The sequence below is a fragment of the Copidosoma floridanum genome, unplaced genomic scaffold (assembly GCF_036245765.1).
Source record: "Copidosoma floridanum isolate Cflo_tuat_1 unplaced genomic scaffold, Cflo_Japanese_pri ptg000013l, whole genome shotgun sequence".
Taxonomy (NCBI): Eukaryota; Metazoa; Arthropoda; class Insecta; order Hymenoptera; family Encyrtidae; genus Copidosoma; species Copidosoma floridanum.
The window spans coordinates 17,714,937-17,737,118 of record NW_028321890.1 but is presented as its reverse complement, the minus strand read 5'-3'; the positions used below and the strand labels follow the sequence as shown (position 1 = coordinate 17,737,118).

At 30.9% G+C, this 22,182-nt stretch overlaps 1 protein-coding gene across 1 annotated transcript; it reads left to right on the top strand.

The window, feature by feature from the left end:
* The first annotated feature begins 4,153 nt into the window (after positions 1-4,153).
* On the top strand, positions 4,154-5,750 carry LOC149374933 (heat shock protein 26-like). Its single transcript, XM_089591584.1, has 3 exons — positions 4,154-4,511; positions 5,314-5,373; positions 5,505-5,750. The coding sequence occupies exons 1-3, from the start codon at positions 4,329-4,331 to the stop codon at positions 5,748-5,750; spliced, it is 489 nt and encodes a 162-aa protein (XP_089447710.1). The 5' UTR covers positions 4,154-4,328.
* Positions 5,751-22,182: the final 16,432 nt, after the last annotated feature.

Here is a 22,182-nt window from a genome sequence, read left to right as displayed (position 1 = left end):
AACTGAAAGTTTAAGAAAATTTTAAGAACAAATGCATTAAAAAATTATTTATGTAAAAATTAAGATTATAAATAAAAGTTAAACAAGCATTTATCAATGCATATAATAGATGTGTTAAGTACGATAGAATGCTATGATACGTAACAGGTATTACTGAAAAACAGATTTGTTAAGTTAAAAAAAAATTTTTTTCACTTAATGAATAATTTATTAACAAATGAAATTTATTATCCAGCCAATTCTTCAAACAAACAGTAAGTGATATTAAAGTATGACTCCAACGGCAATGCTGTTCAATGGTCTTTATTTATTTATTAAAGCAACGTTTCGGCCACTTTAGAATGAGGCCCTTTTTAAGCACTATAAATTTCATACAATTTACGACAAAATTAATAAAAAGGTAAACAATTATACAATCGCTCGTAGTTTAAAACACTAAAACTTACAATTATATCACAGTATACAGGCTTTACGTGATCGCTTACATTTGTCGAGATCTTAGTTAATTGACTGTAGCCTGTAAGCGACTCGAACATACTAACGAAAATTAATTTCTATACCAAGGACAGGTATCTATGAGGCAGGACCATACGAATACATACATGTGCAAGAGTTGAAATGGTTAATGTATGTATTAGAGAAGGCGTGACCTATATGAAATGATATTTTTGAATAAAATTTATTTAGTTATTATGCTGTTGTCTGTGACTAGTGTAAATTACTTTTGATAAATTCTTTAAAAATTGGTAATAAATTTTGTGTATCAAATTGTCTATTCAAGTTATGGATATTTCTACTTATGTGTATCATTTCTGATACCTCACGCCTACTCTTTACATTTTCAACATCTAAAATCTGTACATTACTATATTCAAAATCTATATTGTGTCCTGAATCTTTCACATGGTAATATAATGCAGATCTGTCGTCTTTTTTCTTAACATCTCTCATGTGTTTACCAACTCGTGTTTGCAGAGTTCTACTTGATTGACCTATGTTATACCGATGACAATCTAGACAATTAATTTTATACACTATATTTGGTTTGTAACGCGGTTCTATTTTGTCTTTGCCTAATTGATTGTTTATGTTAATCTTATTAATGTTTTTAAAAATGACGTTAATATTGTACTTTTTTGAAATCTTCTTTATCTCATATTCATAGTCTTTTGAAAACGGTAAGACAATATAGACATTATATGGGGTTATACTATGATTTTCATAACTATCTTTTTTATTTAATATGTTTAGTCTTTTCCTAATGTATGTATCAATAAATTTTAATGGATAGTTATTGGCTTTTAATAATTTTTTAATTATCTCAATTTTTTTATGGAACTTATTATTAGACAGTTTTATATTTTTATCTACTAAATTATAAACTATTCCAATTTTTTATTGTAAGGGGTTGTGTGATTCAAAATTAAGATATTTTCCTGAATGACTTGGTTTTCTATACCAGTTAGTTATGATTTTGTCAGAATTAAAGTAAATAGTTATGTCTAAAAAGTTTATTATTCTAAGTGTTGGATTTTCCAAAGTAAATTGTATATATGGATCAAACCTGTTGAACGTTTGTAGTATTGTATCTTTATTATCCTCTAGAGAACATAAAAGTAAATCGTCTACATATTTTACGTAAAATTGTAGTTTGAAGGGTAATTTATTTAAACAATACTGTTCTAAGTCATTCATTACCAATTCAGAAAGTATGGGGCTAAGAGAATTACCCATTGCACAGCCAAACTTTTGTTTGAAACATGATCTATTGAAAACGAAATAATTATTTTGTGAAATAAATTTTATAATATCTATAAATTCTGTACATGATAAATTTATATGTATGCCAAAATGTTGCCATCTCTTAGTTAGGGCTGAAACTATTAGGGGGATATGTATATTATTAAAAAGGGCTGTAACATCTAAACTAAAAAATTTATAATTTGATGGGATTTTTAGGTAAAAAGTAATTTACACTAGTCGCAGACAACAGCATAATAACTAAATAAATTTTATTCAAAAATATCATTTCATATAGGTCACGCCTTCTCTAATACATACATTAACCATTTCAACTCTTGCACATGTATGTATTGGTATTGGTCCTGCCTCATAGATACCTGTCCTTGGTATAGAAATTAATTTTCGTAAGTATGTTCGAGTCGCTTACAGGCTACAGTCAATTAACTTAGATCTCGACAAATGTAAGCGATCACGTAAAGCCTGTATACTGTGATATAATTGTAAGTTTTAGTGTTTTAAACTACGAGCGATTCTATAATTGTTTACCTTTTTATTAATTTTGTCGCAAATTGTATGAAATTTATAGTGCTTGAAAAGGGCCTCATTCTAAAGTGGCTGAAACGTTGCTTTAATAAATAAATAAAGACCATTGGACAGCATTGCTGTTGGAGTCATACTTTAATACTGCAATATCCTGCAGTCGTCAGATTCATAGTATTACAAACAGTAAGTGAATATTAGAATTAATGATACGTTACAAACTACAGTGAAACAAGAAGTAAGAGGTTATGTTACGTAGGGATAGCTCGTAGTACATTAGCTTAGGATCACGGGCCACGGGCATTAAGTCACGAGTTCATTAGGTACAGAACAAAGAACTAAAATGAAATAAAAGTCAAGATTCCTTTCTTTAAATATACATGCGCTTTGGTAGCGCAGCGCGACCTCGGGCCTAGTAGGGCACTTTGAGCTGGATCGAGCATAGGCATAGGGTTGGGTAAGAGGTAAGTAAACTCGTTGGTTTTCTCCGTAGTGCAACGCGCCTACAAAAGCAAAACTTAAAAAAAAAAAAAAGATTGATTTTGAACTTCTTGAGGAAATTAAAAAAAACTTTTAAAAGAAGTCTTTCAGAACTTATGAGCAACGATATTGGGGACTCTCATACTGGATCTCTGGCACGTAATTTTCAGCGCCTTCAATTGAAAAGGGTAATGACTACGCTAAACTGTAAGTACCCTTGTGAGCTTCATGCAAATCCATACAACCACAAAATATTATGTATGATTTGACTTCACATATTTATTATTTTTTTTCTACAACTTTATTGAAGCTTCATTGTAACCCCTAATATAATATGAAAAGTCGTAATAATTTTCGCATTAGTTACTATCTTCACTACTATCATAATTGTCCACGCTTCAGTGTAATAAAATAAATTTTTTACCGCAAACACAAAATTCCAACCTTGTGTATCGGAAAAATTAGGAACTTAACTTGGTTATAAAGTAAACTTGCTTTCGGCTTGATTAGGAATTATCTATATACAAGCAATGAGTTTAGGTTACTTTTTGGATTAGGCACGTGATTTACTAGGATGAACGTTTTGAACAACATCAATCAAGCATAATGTTTTTTTGAGTCCGTCACAATTAATCATTTCATAAGCTAAAATATAAAATTGGTTTAAAATAGCAAATATGATTTATATAATAAAAAGCTGTGCTAAAGAGGAAGCACAATCCTATAGTTACCCTCGAAAATTTTTACAACAGAGGAACGGTGTTGGCTTGAAGATGAGCATGATAATCACAGAAACAACATATATATAGGAGATAAAGGTTTGATTTCCTATGACATGAACTCAGTTTTTTACAAACGTCATTTCACTACACTGATTAATACTGATTAATTATAAACTGTTTCAAAAGATTCAACGTTTAATCATGGTATGCGGAAAGCGTTTATATGTAAGCAATACACGCAACTTGTATAAGTTAGATGTATGTATGGTAATTCAACATTTGCATCTAAAAATTTATTTTACACGTGTAGGGTTATGACAAATATTTCATTATATAGCCTTAAAAAAGTACACTTTACAAGTAAGTATTACGTCAAAAAACTGTCGGGAGCGCTAGGCCACTGGCCTAAGCAATGGGACTACCAAAATAATAGCAATTTTCATTACTAGGTCAGAAGAGCTGTCCCTTGATATTTTAGAGCGACTGCTCGCATATGCCAAAGTGAAAAAGGTGGGAAAGCAGCTCCATTTGGTAGAAAAGAGGCTCTACTAAAGCTATGATGGCGTAGCTTTTCTAAGAAACATCCCTACCAATTCTCTTTTACAAGAGTACACGCAGCGCTAGTCGATAACACTCAAGTAGTCCAACTGCAGCAGGTGACGACAGCATTTAGCATTAGTACAAGCAGTGATTGTTGAACCTCCAGCTGTACAAGTAGCACACAAAGCGCGTATAAATTTACCAGGAATCAGTTCGATATTCTTCAATCGCCGGTGTCGACTTTGTTAAGGGGGCAAGATTTTAAACGATTGTTTGTATTTAGAGTTTTTGTTCTAAATTATCATGGAGTTTGTTGGACAGCGGACGTATACTGCAGAAGAAGTATACGCACAAATGAAAAAATCTGAACTGAGTGATACGGCTTCACGGTCCATTTTTTCTTTAACCTGCAATGATAAAAGGCTTATATTATCGATCCATCAGAGCTACGATGACCAAAGTCCCTCGAAAGATAAAGTACACCAGGTAAAAGATTATTTCCATACTTAAGGTGGCTCATCATTTTTATACTATCTGTTTGTATGACATTAGACTATCACACTTGAAAACATTGAGTAGCAGGATCGATATGCATACCCATAGATACAAATCCGCATTTTTATGTGCTGAGGTTAGCCTCCGGTTTCAGATTTTCAACACGTCATGTATTTTTTTCCGCTCAGCGACCTTGGACTTACGCGATTGCATTAGAAAGAGGGATATTGAAACAATCTGCTCCTAGTTTTTGTAGCATGTGGCTTGACTTTTAGCCTCAAAAAGCTTTAACATTCGGTAAAAAAGTTAAAATACCTCATAGACCAATGCTAAAATTTTGGATTTCGAATGTGTTTTTTATTTGATTTTGGTCGTGTTACGTGGTTTTCTCGGTGAGGGAATAAGTAAAAGCACGACTTATGATTAACTTATACTTTATTAGAATACTTTGTATTTGAGGGAAATTGCACGTATATTCTAGTCTTGTGGACCTGGTTCTTTCGCTCTCGCGTCTCTAGCTAATCTCCCCTTTTTTCCGTTGATTCGTCCCCTTTCCTATGCCGTCTTTTCTCTTCCTTTTTGTGCCCAGGCTAGTTGGGGCACACGCACACATGGGAACATGCTATGGTACGTAAATGTTGGCAACATACCCTGAAATTTACACTGTACATTCAATGAGTGTTATTGTACCATAAATTTAAATGTGGGTGCAAAGGCTAGACTTTCAAAAATGTGATGAGCCACCTTTATTATAACTGTATTTTTCTAATTTAATCAACGAGGGTTTTTGTAGGAAGATTTTTATAAAACGGTAGACTGCACAGGATTTGCTCTGAAAGAAATTAAGGTGTTCGTAAGTATATTTTTCTTTTATTCGTCATGCACCTTATTTAGATGATAGATGTAAGAAAAAAATATTAAAAATAAAAATGACATAATATCAAAAGCAAAGCAAACGATAAATAAATTTTGTTTTGATTATAGGTGGAAGACGGAATAATGGTAGTTGAGGCCATTCACGACGAAGTGCAAGATGAGCATGGTAATGTACGTCAAAATTTGTTGAAGACATTTCCCGTCTCTGAAACCTACGACTTTAATGATGCTAAGATAACCTTAAGCTTGGATGGTGCATTAACTGTGTATATTCCTTGTAAGAATGAGCCATTTGTTGATACAAACTATACTACCAACAACCCGTCCAACAATGAACTAACTGAAGAAAATTGACTTCAGTAAGGAGAATAATGTTTTAAAAGTGTTTTGTAATTTTATACTCTTAAAGTTTGAAATAAATAATAATAACTAATTAGAACATTTTTAACTTTTTGTGCTGTTAAGACATATATGCATTTTATGTCGTCTGTATACACAATTTTCATGCAATAAAAACACTTTTAAAAGTAGTAAAATTTTATTATGTATATTATTAAATCCTCTCAAAGAGCATACCAACTTATTTTTTTCCGATTGAATTTCCATACAATGTTTTCCATAGTCACATGATTGCACGAAATTGCTTATTACATGTTTTGAATGTGGGACACAAGAAGCTTTTTCTAAAAAAGGCAATATACATCCGTAAGAAAATTCACTAATTATAATATTTTACACAAAAAAAAAAAAAAATGCGACGACCATTATAAAGTAACAGATTCATACGATTCTTTCTGTTACACTATAATAGAATAATATGCGTACATTATATTCTGAGGCAAAAAATATCGAGTCAACAGAAGAGGTAGTCTAAACTTATTTATTGAAAGTGTACCATTAAATTTCAAGTAAGGTAACATGCTCGGATTATTTGATTAATTTCACACGATTCTAAGATGTATATCATCGTACAAGAAAGTAATATGACAAGGAGTGGCCTTGTCTACCGCTACCTCTGTGCGGTCACATGATGCCGACGCCTGCCGTCCTCGGTCATGGTAAATCCATCGGTAGGTTTCGATGCCCCTTGCATGGCAAATCTCCATAGATTAGTCTTCTTCATATTTAGTTTTTATGATTCTGTATGTGTCGAGCCACCCGATAAAGGATAGTGTTTTTGTTGTCCAATTAAAAAACGGAAAAGGGTGTATTTCAGCGCGATGGCCTTCCTGTTGCCAATAAGGTCGCCTCTTGCTCAGACTGGCCTGAAGTCGCTACTCAACTTCACGTCTTTTTAAAGGAGATGTTCAGCCCCATCAGATGCGGTTATCTGCTATTACTCAGGCCTCATTGTCTGGCTTGACAACTGCTCCAAAACCACCTCGTCACCAAGGAACTATGCACGTGGCTAACCCCAGAGAACAGTTTGTGAGTAAACCTTTTATATGTCAAAGCCTCCTCACACGATCTAAGCTGCCAGCAGTGGGATCTCCGTCAAGGTCTTGCATACCTGAGAGGAAGATTATTAATATTATTACTATTTATTATTATTATTATTTAAATAATTATTACTACGATGATAATTATTATCGATGTTGTTGTTATTACTATTCTTGTCATCATTATTGGTGTTATAACTTTTTCAAAAAAACATTAGTACTCTTAATACATTAGGTTTCTGAGAAATTAGGGGTGAAGGGTACAGTTGTTGACCTCCCGATAGTGATTGATTGCCCCATGCATTTTTTGGTAGAGCCTTTATATATAGATATACAAATAATGTAGAGGTATTTTTAGATTTTTTGTTGGCTAGATTTCAAACGTTAGGTGATAGTCACCTACTATATACTGCATTGAAAAATTGAATGCATATTTAAAAGAAATAGGAGTTATATTCCGTGAATTAAAATTCTTTCATCGGCCAATGAATGCTGTGTACTGAAATAAAAAAAAAATGATTTTTTCAAAGAAAGTTGCAATCGTAAATTATTTAAATAACTTGGAAATTTTAATGTACGTCATTATTTGGCGTACGCACATGGTTTAACTGAAACAAAAGATTACTTCATTCTTATACACAAGAATTTCAGTAAATACATGAACTTTTTGCAATTGGTATAAAATATCAAGTAAACTCTAAGATCAAACTATGTGGTCATCGGCCGTACTCGCTATTGATATTAGTAGTTCAACCACCATATTTAAAACTTCTTGCAATTTAAAAAATTTACCATGAGTATTTTTTTTATTTTTTTTTTATTTTCTTTATCAAAGCTCTTGAAATATACACGTATTTGGTATGTAAGATTGGTGAATAAAGTCATTTACGACTGGGCTTGACAAAATAGCTGAACAGAGTGTTTCTTGCAATGGACATTCTCATCAAACGTTGATGAAAATTTTGAGTGTCACTGTATGCTTTATAAATAAAAATGCAAGAAGGAAGTATTTGTGGTAGCTGTAACGAGTAGGCCATAGCAAGATAAAAAATTATCTTCTTACTTCAGTTTTAAACGTTATTTAGCTTTTAAGTTTAAAATTTTAGAAGTGATAGAATCCAAGTAGAAACTGGAGAAAATAAGGAACGATATATTTTTTCCTCCAGAGACTCAATAATGACATTCGTATATCTTGGAACCGCTTATACAAGTAAACAATATTCATTGATAAGTAACGAGGCAAAATCATCAGGTATATAGCTCGGATTTGGTTGCACCTATAGTGTGCAATGAGAAAAGGACGAGGGTACGGTGTTGTATATATAATAAATACAGCTGCTCATGCCGGTCTCTTATCCTATAATACTTGTCTTCCTTCTCGCTTGTATTCTCTGACTATAATGACGTGGAAGCCAGTTTGTTTTGTACAAGTATAGAATTATGCCGAAGATGAGTAAGCCAGGGTTGGTCAGTTGGAAGGGATACCTGCACTGTCTTAACGATGGGAGATAAAGGAAACGCCAATAATGTCATACTAATAAGGCTATATTTTTTTGGTGTAAAAAGATATAACGTGTAATACGACATGTGCCTCGAGCAGCATAGTCGTAGAAAATCCGTTGGGTGTGACTATGTGTCTTTAACATGAAGAGGTACGCATTACTAAAGAGTATGAAGGAGTTGCACAGCAGCAGCTGTTACTATCCTCGGTTGATTTGTGTCAACATAAAAAATTAGAGTGAGAATTGCTATATACTTGTGGGTATTGTAAAGAATTTTTGTCTTACGTAAAACGCCGGAATATTATACAAGGCTTCGTTTATTTCGGGTTTTTTTAGTTATAAATATCGTGGTCCATATTTTATTGCATAAAAAGATTGTAGCTCTGGTAGTCACACTTTTGCCATTAAGTTAAAACACTAGTGCTCTTTCTTAAACAAAAATGTATCGAGTTCTCTGTACAAAATAAGTATAAAGTATAATTCTCTAAATATTTATTATCACCTGAAGTAGAATAAACAAAAAATGATTTAACAGACATAAGTAATTCCGAAAAAAGTAGCAGCTTTTGTATAAGATATGAGACTTGAATATGATAATTAATTAAAAATTGTATATTATCGTTGAAACTATCCTTTTACAAGCGTTTCTTGCGATGAAAAAATGTACGATATTTAGTTATCACTTGGAAAACATGTGTGTCATCAAATCACACAAACACCTAATGGAAGATACTGCTCACAACGATGAAAAAAAAAATTTTATATTGATGAATGTTTTAGAGTATTTATATGCTATTACACACAAAGGCCTACATTCCCATGTATATTTGTAATGTAATGCTAATGAAGTAATGCATATTAAATTATAGATAAGATTTTAGAAACGCGTGAGAAAAAATAATACGGCATCGTTGCTATTCATTTATGTTGCGGTGATTTACGCTGATAGAGGATTTTGATCAGAGATCCTGAGGGAAAGCTGGAGTCCGCAGGAGAATTTTTAGATATCCCTCCACCACCAACCCATGACAGGAAGATCCCCTTTCCCAAGATCAAAAATTAATCTATTCATAATCGTTTTATTATAGTAAACGGCTCAAGTAACTTTGGATTTTGATAAATGTATAATGAACATTATTTTTTCAACCAGTTTATAATAAAGTCGTAGTAATATAATAAAAATAAAATCGAACTATTCTGTATAGCAGCTTTTATTGCTTTTCAAAAATTATTTGTAAAATATCTAACTAGAATAACCGGAGGGAATGTATTGCTTACAAAGTTTTTCAAAGAAATTCCAACGATTTGGATAAATGTATAATAGGTTTCTAAAATATTTTCGATGTATAATGGAGAAGATTAAAAGGTAAGAAATTGTAAGGAAGAGGTCTCACTGTTACTTGTAGAACGCAAGTTATCGACACATTAAATAACTAATAGACTGAGAAATGAAGAACCCCCTCATTAAAGCTGAGCGGGATTTAAAGGAAAAAATTACTAGAGACCATATATTTTCGGCAATAAGTAATTTATATTCCAATTATTTTCAAGTTTCTAGAGATTAATAATTTCATTTTTGTTTTCTTATTTTCTAAGACCAATTCTATAGGGTTCAAATTTTAAAGTGACTTAAATCGCATTAAACTTAGGTTATTAAAATTTAAATATATACATATAATGGTTAAAAAATATTTAGATCCTAAATATTGTTATAAAGTGAATTTTAGCACTCAAAATGTCTAGCTATTTATTAAAGTGTGTAATTAATCTGATGTACTACTTGGAACAAGATGTTTTTTCCTCTTAAGTAGTTTGCAGAACTTATATCTCTGATTTGTATTTTGCAGTTTTACAATGATTGTTAATCTGAAGTATTGTCACTGTTTTATTTCTATTCAGAGATCTACTACCTTCTTCTTTAATGCAGAGTTGCTTGACGATTATTAAAATAAAAGTCCATTTTTTTTTTTTTTTTTGCCAAGTTGCAATTAAGTAAGGATAATCAATTTTACCGGACATTTTTTCCCATTTCTTTCAAGTATCCACGGCAGCTGAGTATTTTGTAATAGTCTCATGTCAATAGATCAATAAATAAAAGGATATATATGTACGACTTATTTCACGCTAAATTTCTCGTTACAATTTTCACAAACAAGTTGCATATGAATTAACCAGATGTACAACACAATATCTTAAGTGCACGAAAGCTCGTATTGCATCATAATTCCATAAATTTTGCGTGAAACGTATAGTACAGGAAAGCAAAGGCACAAAGAAAGACAAGTAGTTCGTGTAATTGTTTATTGTTTTCAAGCACGAATTTTTGTTAAAATTATTGGTGTAACTATCGAGATGTAAGTTCGTAATACAAGTACATCGTGCTTTATCATTACTGGAGACAATCGATCGCATATTTAAAAAGAACATCATTTATAAACAAATGAAAAATCAAACACGATACAACATTGTAAACAACACACAAGATAACATGAGTCGTATTCGATTGTGATAGTTTTCACGTGGTATAGAAGTATTTTTTTTTATCGTCAGGTATGGCGTATAAAAACGCTCTCGTTACAAGATTTTTCGTATTGCATTTTTTATAATATCCTGAAAACGCTTTTGTTTTTAACTGAACTCATATATGGAATAATTGCCTTTGCACAAACAAGAAAAATTTGGACGCCTATGCACAAACAACTTGATGTTTCCAAAGTTTACACGTGCGGCGATGTGATAAATTACAAGTTATCGTAAAAGAGAATTTTTTTATTTTATTCAGTTCGAAATATCAGCAGATTGTTTCATATTAATAGTTTATTGTTATAAATACGTAATGAAAAAGCTTGCATTAAAGCGTCCAACAAAGTTTTTTATTGCAGTAATTGGTAAGTTTTCAATTCTTTTCTTGCGATTAAAGGTCATCAATTAATTACGTAAGACTAAAAAGACGAAGCCAAATCTGTATTTTAACATTATTGAATTAAAATTTAACGATGTCAAAAAACAAAATCTGTTAACTGAAAAATTGGTGAGCCACTGATATTTAAGTCAATTTACGAACATGTAATAAATTGGGTTTGCGAGACATAAACCGCACCAATTAAATTTTCTCGTTACTCAAGGCAGTAAACTAACCAAGAGTATTCAGTATTAGAGGGTATCGGTAATTAAATAAATTTTGTCTTCAATTACAATCGAAAACAAAACTGACAGAAATATAAATAACTATAATGCTAGTAAGCGGCTTTGGTTCACGTTTCGAAAGTATCTTCAATATTTTTAAATTATTTAACTGGCGCTTAAGTAATCTCAAATTTATTAACGCTAATAAACTTATCTATCGTCTTTTTACCAGATATTTTGCGATGGAGAAACAAATTATGCAATGGGAACTCAGCGGAAAAAAAGCGTTGCAGGCATATTTCGTTTACAGTGCGTTGTCGTAATGATTTTTCTTACGCGCTCACTCATTTTATACACACGTGGAATTGGGCACTCCTAAGTAAATATCGTTACCTAACAATTATTCAGTAAATTTTTAGTTCCGTAAATAAAATATCTGGCAGATTTAAATAAATCTTTAAAAATCATTAAAACTATCAAACTCTGTCAACTCATGAAAAAAATAGGTTTAATGACCAGTATAATTTACTTATTGGTTTAACTTCGATTTTCAAGTTTAAAAATCTAAGTTTAAATAAAAATTTTGGAATTTTTGAGAATGGCATAGTAAAAATGCGAATAACCTCTTATAGCTAAAATACAAGTAAATAAAAACGGATGTTTCATGTCTTATAAGAAAGTATATTCGTTATGGAAAGAAACTGATTTCATGTTCATTATGATTTTCGAAATATTTTTACGTTTTAAATCAGGGAATTTTATATAATTCATTTAGTTCATTTACATGATTTATTAAATTTTTTAAAATTCTTTTCAAGAGCTTTAAAATATTTTTTTCGTAAAGTTATACTAATAATTGTATTGAGTTATTATGTGGCTAATGATGATTAAACGATTTTTATAAAAGCATTTCTTTTACTTATTATATTTATTTTATTAAAATTGATTGTATCAAGTAAATTTTTGTTGACGTTTTTATGCAACTTTTATGTGATAAGTTGTAAAAAAAAGTATCGTTGAAGAGTGCCCCTATCCTTTGTAAAATTGAATTGTAAATTTGAAACTCATTAGCGTATTCGCGGTAACGATGCGTACCCTAAGCTTTGAAATAAGTTGTTTATGTGTGATGTATGAGTATAATGATAATAAATACCATTGCATTTAACTTATTCAATCCATCGTTGTGATAAATAAGGTGTTTAAAAGGATGTTGATATTTATTAGACAGATTCCATTGTGTGACGTATTATTCTCTTAAAGTATGACTCTTAAAGTCTAGTAACAGTAATAATTTATTGCCCTACGGCTTAACGACTCACGACCGTAGCTCCAGAAGAAATTGGTATTTTCCAATTTTATAATAATAAAAAATTTCACTTTTCACTATCAACAACGGTTGTGACGTGAATATTTAACATCGATTTTCTTTCTTGTATCACGTGCATTTTTTTGTTAATAATTATATCCATATCGATGTATTAAAATTATTTAACTATTTCATGGAAAGGCCGATCTGAATTTCTATGTTGTCTTGGTGTATGAATATTTTTCTGAAAAAAACTAATAAGCCTTTTATTGAGTGAATATTTCATGAGTTTATTCACAAGCATTTTCGGATTAGTTAGAACTGTATAAATTATTTACATTGTATCATGCATTACGTATGAAGTTGTGAAATATATCGCTGCAGTCTTTCAATTTAATTAGTTATGCTGTTAAATTGAAAAAATTATTGCACAATTCCGTGAAATATGCTTTCCAGATTAAAAATTGAATTGTTTTGAGAATTTTTTGTCAATTCATTAAAAATCCATTACAGCCTTCCACAAAACATCTTCTACCATTTTATAAGCGTTGCACTCTTTTAACTTTTTCCTTTCTGCTAAAATAATTAATATCTATTGTGAAAAACATTTACCGATAAGTCGCGCATCTACTGATTTTACTACTTTAACGAGCAAACATATAACGAAAAAAATGGAATATCTTACGAACAACACAAACTATTGTGCAGCACGAATAAAGAGAATTTAAAAATTAGTGCAAACTAGAAAAATTAACCATGTCAACGTTTTTTCTTACATAGAGCTAGAGATACGTTTTAATTGTCTATTTCAACTTTTAGAATCCTTTAATCAAGAAATGAAATACAATTAATGTAGTTAAATTAATTAAAATTTTTCATAGTGTACACTAGTTAATTAATTTATAAAAAAAATTTTCTGTTTTAACTTAGATAATATTATACCCTACTTATTATTGTTGTGATACTTTTCTTTTAATTTTTATTTTTAAATACATTTTCTTATACTTTATTAGACTTTAATAAATAAATGAATACGCTGTGGTATGAACAATTTTTTAAGATTTTTTCATGTAAATGTAAGCTTAATTCTTGTGTTTGATATTTTATAAATTACTTAAGTACTTTTCTTTTAAAATTTTTGTTATCACAACAAGTATACTGATAAAGTGTAATAATTAATTTCTTTTCAAACGTACATTAAACCAGGGCATTGTAAATTTATTATATATTCACCACTTTTAAGTAACACTCTTAAGACTTAAGATATAAACAGGACTCATGATAATGAAACTCAAAAAATTTCCTTGTTACTTTTATAATTTTTCTATTTTGCACGAATTTATGGCCTTATTTTATTGGAAAAAACAACTTTCACTGAAAAAAAAAAAAAAAAAATGTTACTATACTATGTGTTCAAGTAAATTTTCATTATTTTTTTATTGTTTAGGCTGATGATCGGTGACAGTAACATATCACATATCGCTTATATGCAACTGCAAGTGTTATATATGTTATTTTAACGTGTTTAGTATAACATTTTTCATAACTGTTAATCTATAGTTTTAAAACAAATATTCGGTCTGAGGGTCTCGCGTGGACATACATGCACGAGGCACAAAATGAAATAGCGAATTCGCATGTATATTTTTTTATACCAACAAGGCGCGCGCGATTATATTTATGTATATACCTTTTTTAAAATAATTTTTTCCTCCCACTTTAGCCATGAATGCGTTTGGCAGAGACAGAGTGAGAGATGTATAATTTGTTTCATTATATCTGTTTTTAATTTTATACCTTTGTTCTACTTACACTTTACATTTTGCATTCACGAGATTGCGTACGCTATTAATATATATTTACTTTTTTTATATATTTATATAATTTTCATACATGTATTTATTTATACATATATATATATATATATATATATATATATATATATATATATATATATATATATATACGTATGTATTCGCGATAGTAACACAGCCATACGTAAGTCAGGCTTCGAAACATAAGTCGAAAATTCATAATTCAGTAATCACTTGAAGTTTGGTATTAACCAATATTTTTTGACTATTAAAGCTTACAACGATACTGTAAGATATTTATTTTATAAATTCTAATGTTGTTTTAAAATAGTACGAGTATTTTCATGACTATTAGTTCAAACTAAGCTTTTCAGTGCGTAACAGCAACATAATAAAAATACATTGATTCATAGTTCAATTAAGTGATCTACCAACACAATAACGAATTTATAAATTCAAGCGATTACTGGACTTGAACACACTTCCGAAGTTTCAGTTAACCTTCGATTTTATCTGTCAGGTCATATTGTAGCTTCTGTTGATCAATGAAACGAAAGAAAGCTATCTTTCGTTTTGACGGCTTATATGTATATTTACGGTATATGTATATATTTATATGATTTTTCACCTTTAAGTGGCAATGTATGGTTTAAGATTTATCATAGCACGTATAAAACTACGTATTTTAACAAAAAACTAGACATTGCACTTTTTTCAATATATAACTTTCTTCTATTAGATTTATTATCTTACACTACTGTAAAAAAATCTTTTACAAGACAATTAAAAAAACTCATACCAGTTAATTTTTAGGGGCAAAATGACCATTTTTACAGTATTGATGAAAACATTGTAACTATTTCTAACAGTGTGCATTTGTGAATACATATGTGAATTACAACGATGTTATTAAAACAGTGCTCAACTGACTCGCCCAGTAAATGAATTTGTTTGTTCGCTTTTATTTTATCAGCCAATAGGGTACATATTTTCTAAAACTTTTTTTTGAGCAAGTTTAAAAATATATTCATAAAATATATAAGTACGATCTTTACGATGTATTAGATTATCGTAGAAATCGTGAAAACCCTTAGGATTTTCACGTATAAGCTTTTGACTTTATGTTATGCGATAGTTCGGATAGTAATATATTTGTGAAAAATATAGTTCATCATAAAAAATATGTATTTACCAAAATACTTTACAACCACTTGTATTTTTCCACGAGTAAAAGTTATTGTAACTAGGATTCATTATTTTTGTTTTTAGGGATGTTCAATGATTTTCTCAAAATGTAGAGAAAGCTGTGAAACTTTTGACAATAATTACTTAGAGTATCAGGAAACTATGTAAATCTTTTCTAAATTTTTTAATAATCAAATTTTAATTGTCACTACAAGCTCTTAAGAACCACAATGAACTTATGCTTTTTTTCATTAATAAAAAAATTTGTGTAAAAAAATACTGACTTTGAATGGTTGTTGTTTTAATTTTTATTGCTTTCTTTTTGTTTGACGAAATAATTGAACCTCCTTAGTATATGGAAAGTTTACAGTTATCCAATTCAAGTTTAACTTTTGCATGCAATTTTTGGTTTTGTAATCTCGATTGTAATTTTGGCACTATAATTTATATAGCATTCCGTATTGCATTAAATAAGCATCATTAATTTTATTTTATTAAATCTGTCATATCTTGTACATAAATAACACTATCGCATAACACTCAGTGTTGAGTTTATTTATCACGCCAGTTGTGATAGTTAGAGAAAAAATTAATGTGTACGCTACATTCGAGTTATTGCAAGGTGTTTTTTACAAATTGCTTTTGCTGGGCTTGATCTAATTACATTCGGAAGCTTGACTGGAATATACATAACTTTGATCACATCAATTATTTATCTAAATCTTATATCTCCTAACTCATAGTGTCTCAGTTGAAATGATATACCGTAACAGCTGTAATAGTTTTATCGATGTAACACAGTTGAGCCGCCATAACATGTATTTTACAAATTACATCATCTAACGTCAGTATATAGTATATTTTTTCTGTTTTACCTAGTCACAGACTTTTTTTCCTCGGATATATATATATAATATCTGTGTATATTGCAAACTAGATTTGGTATGCACTTTGGGATATGCTACGGTGAATCTCTAAAGGGGAGACTTTTTTTTATTGTAACTTACGATAATTATTTTATCTCTTTTGTATTTTCTTTAACATTTCTTCGCCTCAACAACATTATTTATATATTAATCTCTTTCGCGAACTCGATACATTAATAAATATTTATCTATCCCTTATACATATCTTAATAAGCATTATTCGCTTGCTCTTATAATTTTTTTTATTCTCTCTGTACATTTATATACTCTTTCGTGTGCATGTATGGTATATTTTATTTAAAACTTGTCTATATTACACATTTTACACGTGACAGCTTCTTTTTTGCATTAGCTCTTTCTGAACCAGCTGGTCTTACTCTTCTGGAAGTACAAGTAGCATCGAGTCAATACTTCGTAGGAGGACAAAGCTTACATTTGAAATGATTATATCTCGCTTTTTTTGAGTCTAAGCTTTTGCTTGGTAATTAACGAATTTGTACGTGACAACAGAATTTCAAAGGCTAACGTAAAATAATAAAATTGTATAGAAAATAAACTTTTTATCCAAAAAAATATCTACAAATAACTTGTACTAAAAGTTCTTTGGTTATTAATAAAATCATGGAAAATATTACTAAAAAAATTAAGAAATATTGAGCAGTAAACTTACAAAGTAATCTAAGTTTTGTACGACACAAAACCAATGTATAATTAATTAGAGTGTTGTGGAAAAAATTATTATTTACATCGATTCAACAATAATTCTAAATCGAACGATTTTTTTTTTCATATATATCTAAAAGCTCGCCAGTTTCAATACAATTCGAATTGCATGTTTTTTTTTTAATTATTATTATATACGTTTGATAAAAAATCTCCAGCACTACTATACGTTCATCTATCTACTAATGAACAAAATGAATGTTACAATAAACGCATCGTCAAACCTTTGTTTTTCCGATAAAAAAGTCTCGTTCGTTCTTGGAGTTAAAAATCGTAAAGGGCATACAGTGGAACTTTAGATATTAAAAAAGTAGGTCAACGGATGAGCGTGAACAATATCTTCAACAATATTCATTTTGTACAAAAATTTCACAATATTCCGTAACAGCATCTTCGACGCGACACTATTTCAACAAACGACACACATACAAAACATCTACTATGGAATCAACGCTTTATCATAACATTCAGTTCACTCAAGAGGTAGAGAGAGAAGAAACTCGTCAAAGGGAAATAAAGAACAATACAGGTGAGAGAGTATCAAAATAAAGTACAATAATAATAATAATAGCGTCACAGTGGGGCGTGAAAGCGCGAGGGAAGAGGAAGGATTAACTCGGTGAGGAAGTGACGAGCAGTGCGCAAGCGTAGCAGGGGAGGCTACGACCGGTAATCCTGAGGAAGACTCGGTTTGCCGGTGGACGGGTGGCGCTTGTCGTTTTGCGGGTTCGGCCTCTTGGTCGAGTGCTGGGGCCTCAGGGAGGTCAGCAGTATCGACTGGTTGTCGCGGGAGTGCTGGTCCAGGGGGTCCTTGAAGCGCGGCTGGAGCTTGAGCGCGCGCAACTCCTCGTACGCTCGCTTGTTCTTGTTCTCCTGCGTCGTCTCGTCGCGCGCCTGCTTCTCCTCTGAAAACAGAGCGGGGACTCGTTATTGGGGCTTTTTCTCCTGATTGCCTTTCTTTTCTCTCTTATCTGCTATGCGCTCTATCTTTTATTTTTATATGTATTGCGGTTGCACAGGTTTTTTAGAATGCTTTACTCTAGCAGTTGAGCTTTTTTTTTTTTTTTTTTTTTTTTTTCTTGTTTCGTGAAAATGATCCTTTTAGCGCATTTTTTTTTAGATGTTGAAAGATTGTTCAAATCAGGAATTGTTCATTATTCGCAAAGTTGAACGTAAATACTAATTTTTTTGCCAAAAATATTATTCCAGTCAGGTATGAGCGACGAGGCGCGATTTGAGTCGATATTAAATTCAATCTCGAAATACAAATGAGCTGATTTGAATATCTCATCGAAATGTTTCAAGTGCCGCAATACATATATAGCAGCTATGAAAGCGAAAGTTCGGTATAATTAAATCGTTCCAAGATTTTTTTGTTCTTCTAGAGTTTCGACTAACGAATCAAACTTTAGTATTTTAAAATTGCTCTCTACTGGCTAAAAGTGCAAAATTTCATATTTATGCTAATAACTTACACGTTACTTACTCATCTGTGAAACTTAGTTACATATAATTCATTTCATTAAACATCGTCCTTCTCATCAAAATTCGGTATCATTAGATTCTAAAAACGTATTTCATAAAATGGGGTGAAATATAGAATGAAAGCATAATTTTCCATGACGTCGAGAATGCAGGGGTGAGACGTGCGATGCATTAAATATAAGTTCTCAAAAGGACGTGTGACTCGTCCTCAATCATCCGTATGCTGGAATTCAATTTCCCTACATTCGCCTACAGCGAGACTTGGTACATGCACGCACACAGCAAAGCTTAATCTATATATATTTTTTTTTAGTGCGTGTGAGCTATAAGCGAAAAATTTTCTTTTTTTTCTAACCATAAAAAAATCATCAAACAAATCAAAAAATTCCACAATGAAACTTTCATGCAAACGGGCTCACTGTAACAACTACAGGACTTCAGGTATTACGATATCACTATGTTTTTAATGATCAAAATGTGTACAACAGTGGAACCTAAAAAAAAAAGAAAAAAAGCTCTCGAAGGCGTCAAATTGTTGTCATTAAAGAAGCTCTACCGAATCACTGACCTAGAACTACCTCGAATAATACAACACATTATATTTACAAGCATGAGTAAAGGTCGCATATTATTGTGTCAAGGATCGCTATTTTATGCATCTTAATTCATCGATCGTATCTTTTTATTCTGAAAATACAAGCAATGTTTTCGATCGTAAACATAATAATGAAAATAAATGATCAAATCAAATGATAATAATTTTTTTATGCGTTTTATAATCTACAAAAGTTATGTACACCGGATGGTAATCTTTCGTTTCGGATCACGGATACGGGGTATAAGTCTTTGAAGTTTTTGCGCTTTGATACACCACATGGAGTACTTGCATTTTTTCTATAATGTAATAAAAAATTAACTAACGCTCCATGTTAAAAAACTAATTTTTAAAAATTGGGAAAACCTCACGTCACTATCTCGTGACGTCGATTTAGATAAAAGCTCGACTAACCCCTTATATTTGGTAATATATTTTTACCTAATCGATATTTCAGTGTTTCACGATATCCTAAATAATAATACATATTTTTCTGAGATGACTTTAGCTATCCAAAATATGACTTAATTAAGTTCCAAGGCATGCAAGTTTTCGATGACGTAGTAAACAACGTAGTGTATGCAGAAGGCGGGCAGGTCAGGCTGTTTCTCACGTGACTCGGAAACATTCATACCAAAAACAAGGTATTGGTATATAGTGTGTTTACAGTGGAGCAAGCGTGCCTGCCGTGTTGGTCGTTCCCTCAAGATAAAACCGATTAGTACATGTGTACTTATAGTGCTTAAGAAGAACAAGTTAGATAGCAGGGCATGATAAACGTGTACGAAATAATGTCTGACCTTTCGATGGTTTCGTACTTCGCGGTGAATTGCAGTTTATTGAATATTGCGTGATGTGACAGAGTTAAATTTTATTTTTTATTTACTTTTTTTTTATTTCTGTGACTAGAACATAACTGCAGCTTTTTAATTTTCGGCACAGATAATTGAAAAGGATGAAAAAAGGATGCACGAGTTTTAGATTGTCAAGTACTTCCGGTTTAACTCTAAATTAAAAAACGTGATTTTGCCATTGATTAAAAAAAACCTAATTATAAATAATCCCTTCCTCGAAATACATTGTTCAAAGTGTAGGAATCCGTGCAAAAGAGTATTTTGGAAAACCAAAAAATTCTGCGTGAATATCTAAAAGAATGAAAACACAATTTTTAACGTTTTCCAAGTTTTAAAAAATATGACTGTATTGTTTGCTAATGAAATATTTTTCAAACATGACATGTGTTCGTAGTGTACTTCTCTCCTATAAAATAAATATTTCATTTTGGTTCTTGTTTTACAGCTATTTTTACGAAAGTAGTTTTTTCTGTTTTCAAGAATAGTTTCATAACAATTTCTACAGCAGAGTCTTTAAAAAATACGTTTTTATTGAAAACGAATAAAAAAATATAAAAAAAGTAATTGGATATTTTTTTGTACTGTTTCTGACTTCTAATATTTAACGAAAGAAATTATCACAAAATTTTTGCTTTTAACAACGTATATTCTTTACAAAATAATAATTTTTTGTTCGAAATTGGGATACAAGCATAAAAAAAAAGAACTTTTGATTAAAATGAATATTTTTCTTAATGGAATTTTAGATATTCTCACAAGCGTACAAAATCTAGAATAATAAAAAAAATCAAATGTTTTGAATTAGAAACAAGTCAACGGTTGATGAGCATCTGAAGTATAGCACGGGTGAATAATTTTTAAATACTTTTACATATTCCAAAATTGAACTTCACTATAGCCTGTTATAGAGTGACCTACAAACTGCAATAACATTTAATTAAAAAATGAAATTTTTTTGTTAGAATATAATATTTTTTTATTCAAAGATCAGAAATTAACTTGTTTATGATTAGAACCTCGTATGAGAATTGGTTTTGTATCGTAGCACAGTTTCAAGTAGTACAGAGCCGTTATGGTCAGACATTGATTTTGTACGATGCACGTACTAGTTAATGGTATCTCATTTCGTACAGTACTAGGAAATATTTAGCTTTTTTTCTAAAGGGTTTCGATCGTCAAGTATACCTTTTGAAAAGCAGAAATTAGTTTTTCCAAACAAATAATCACGACAAAAAAAATTCATAATTAATCACAACTTAATGACTTTTATCGACAGTTAAATGAAAATATGATCCACCGTCCGATGTACATAGCAAAAAAATATTAACAACGTCAAATACTTGTTTGTCATTCCGAAACTTTGGCATTTTTAATTATAATAAGTGTATTGGTAAATATACCTTCCATCGCGTCACCGAACAGCGACATAGGTAACTTGGAAATGAAATTTTTGTCCTCGCTCGGATCTGTCCACAAAACATGTCACAACAGACTTGCATTAATTTCTTTCATCAAAGTACAACGATGTTACTTATATAAATACACATAGTATGATCAGATTCTTGCCTGACATTCATTTTAACGAAAAAAAAAAAGACAACGATGAAACACAAATTACAGATTATCGGAAAAGCGGCAGTTACGCGCGAAAACTTGAAGCTAGTGCCTGTACCTGATAACGTTGCCCAGCACGAGAATATCACGATATTTCGCGTTTTTTTCTCAACGGAGATAAGTCCCAAGTACGTGACAATGAGAGAGCTCAACAAAAAGCATCCTTGAAGGCGGATCGCAAGAGATACTCAAAACCATCTCACGAGCGCCACGTAAG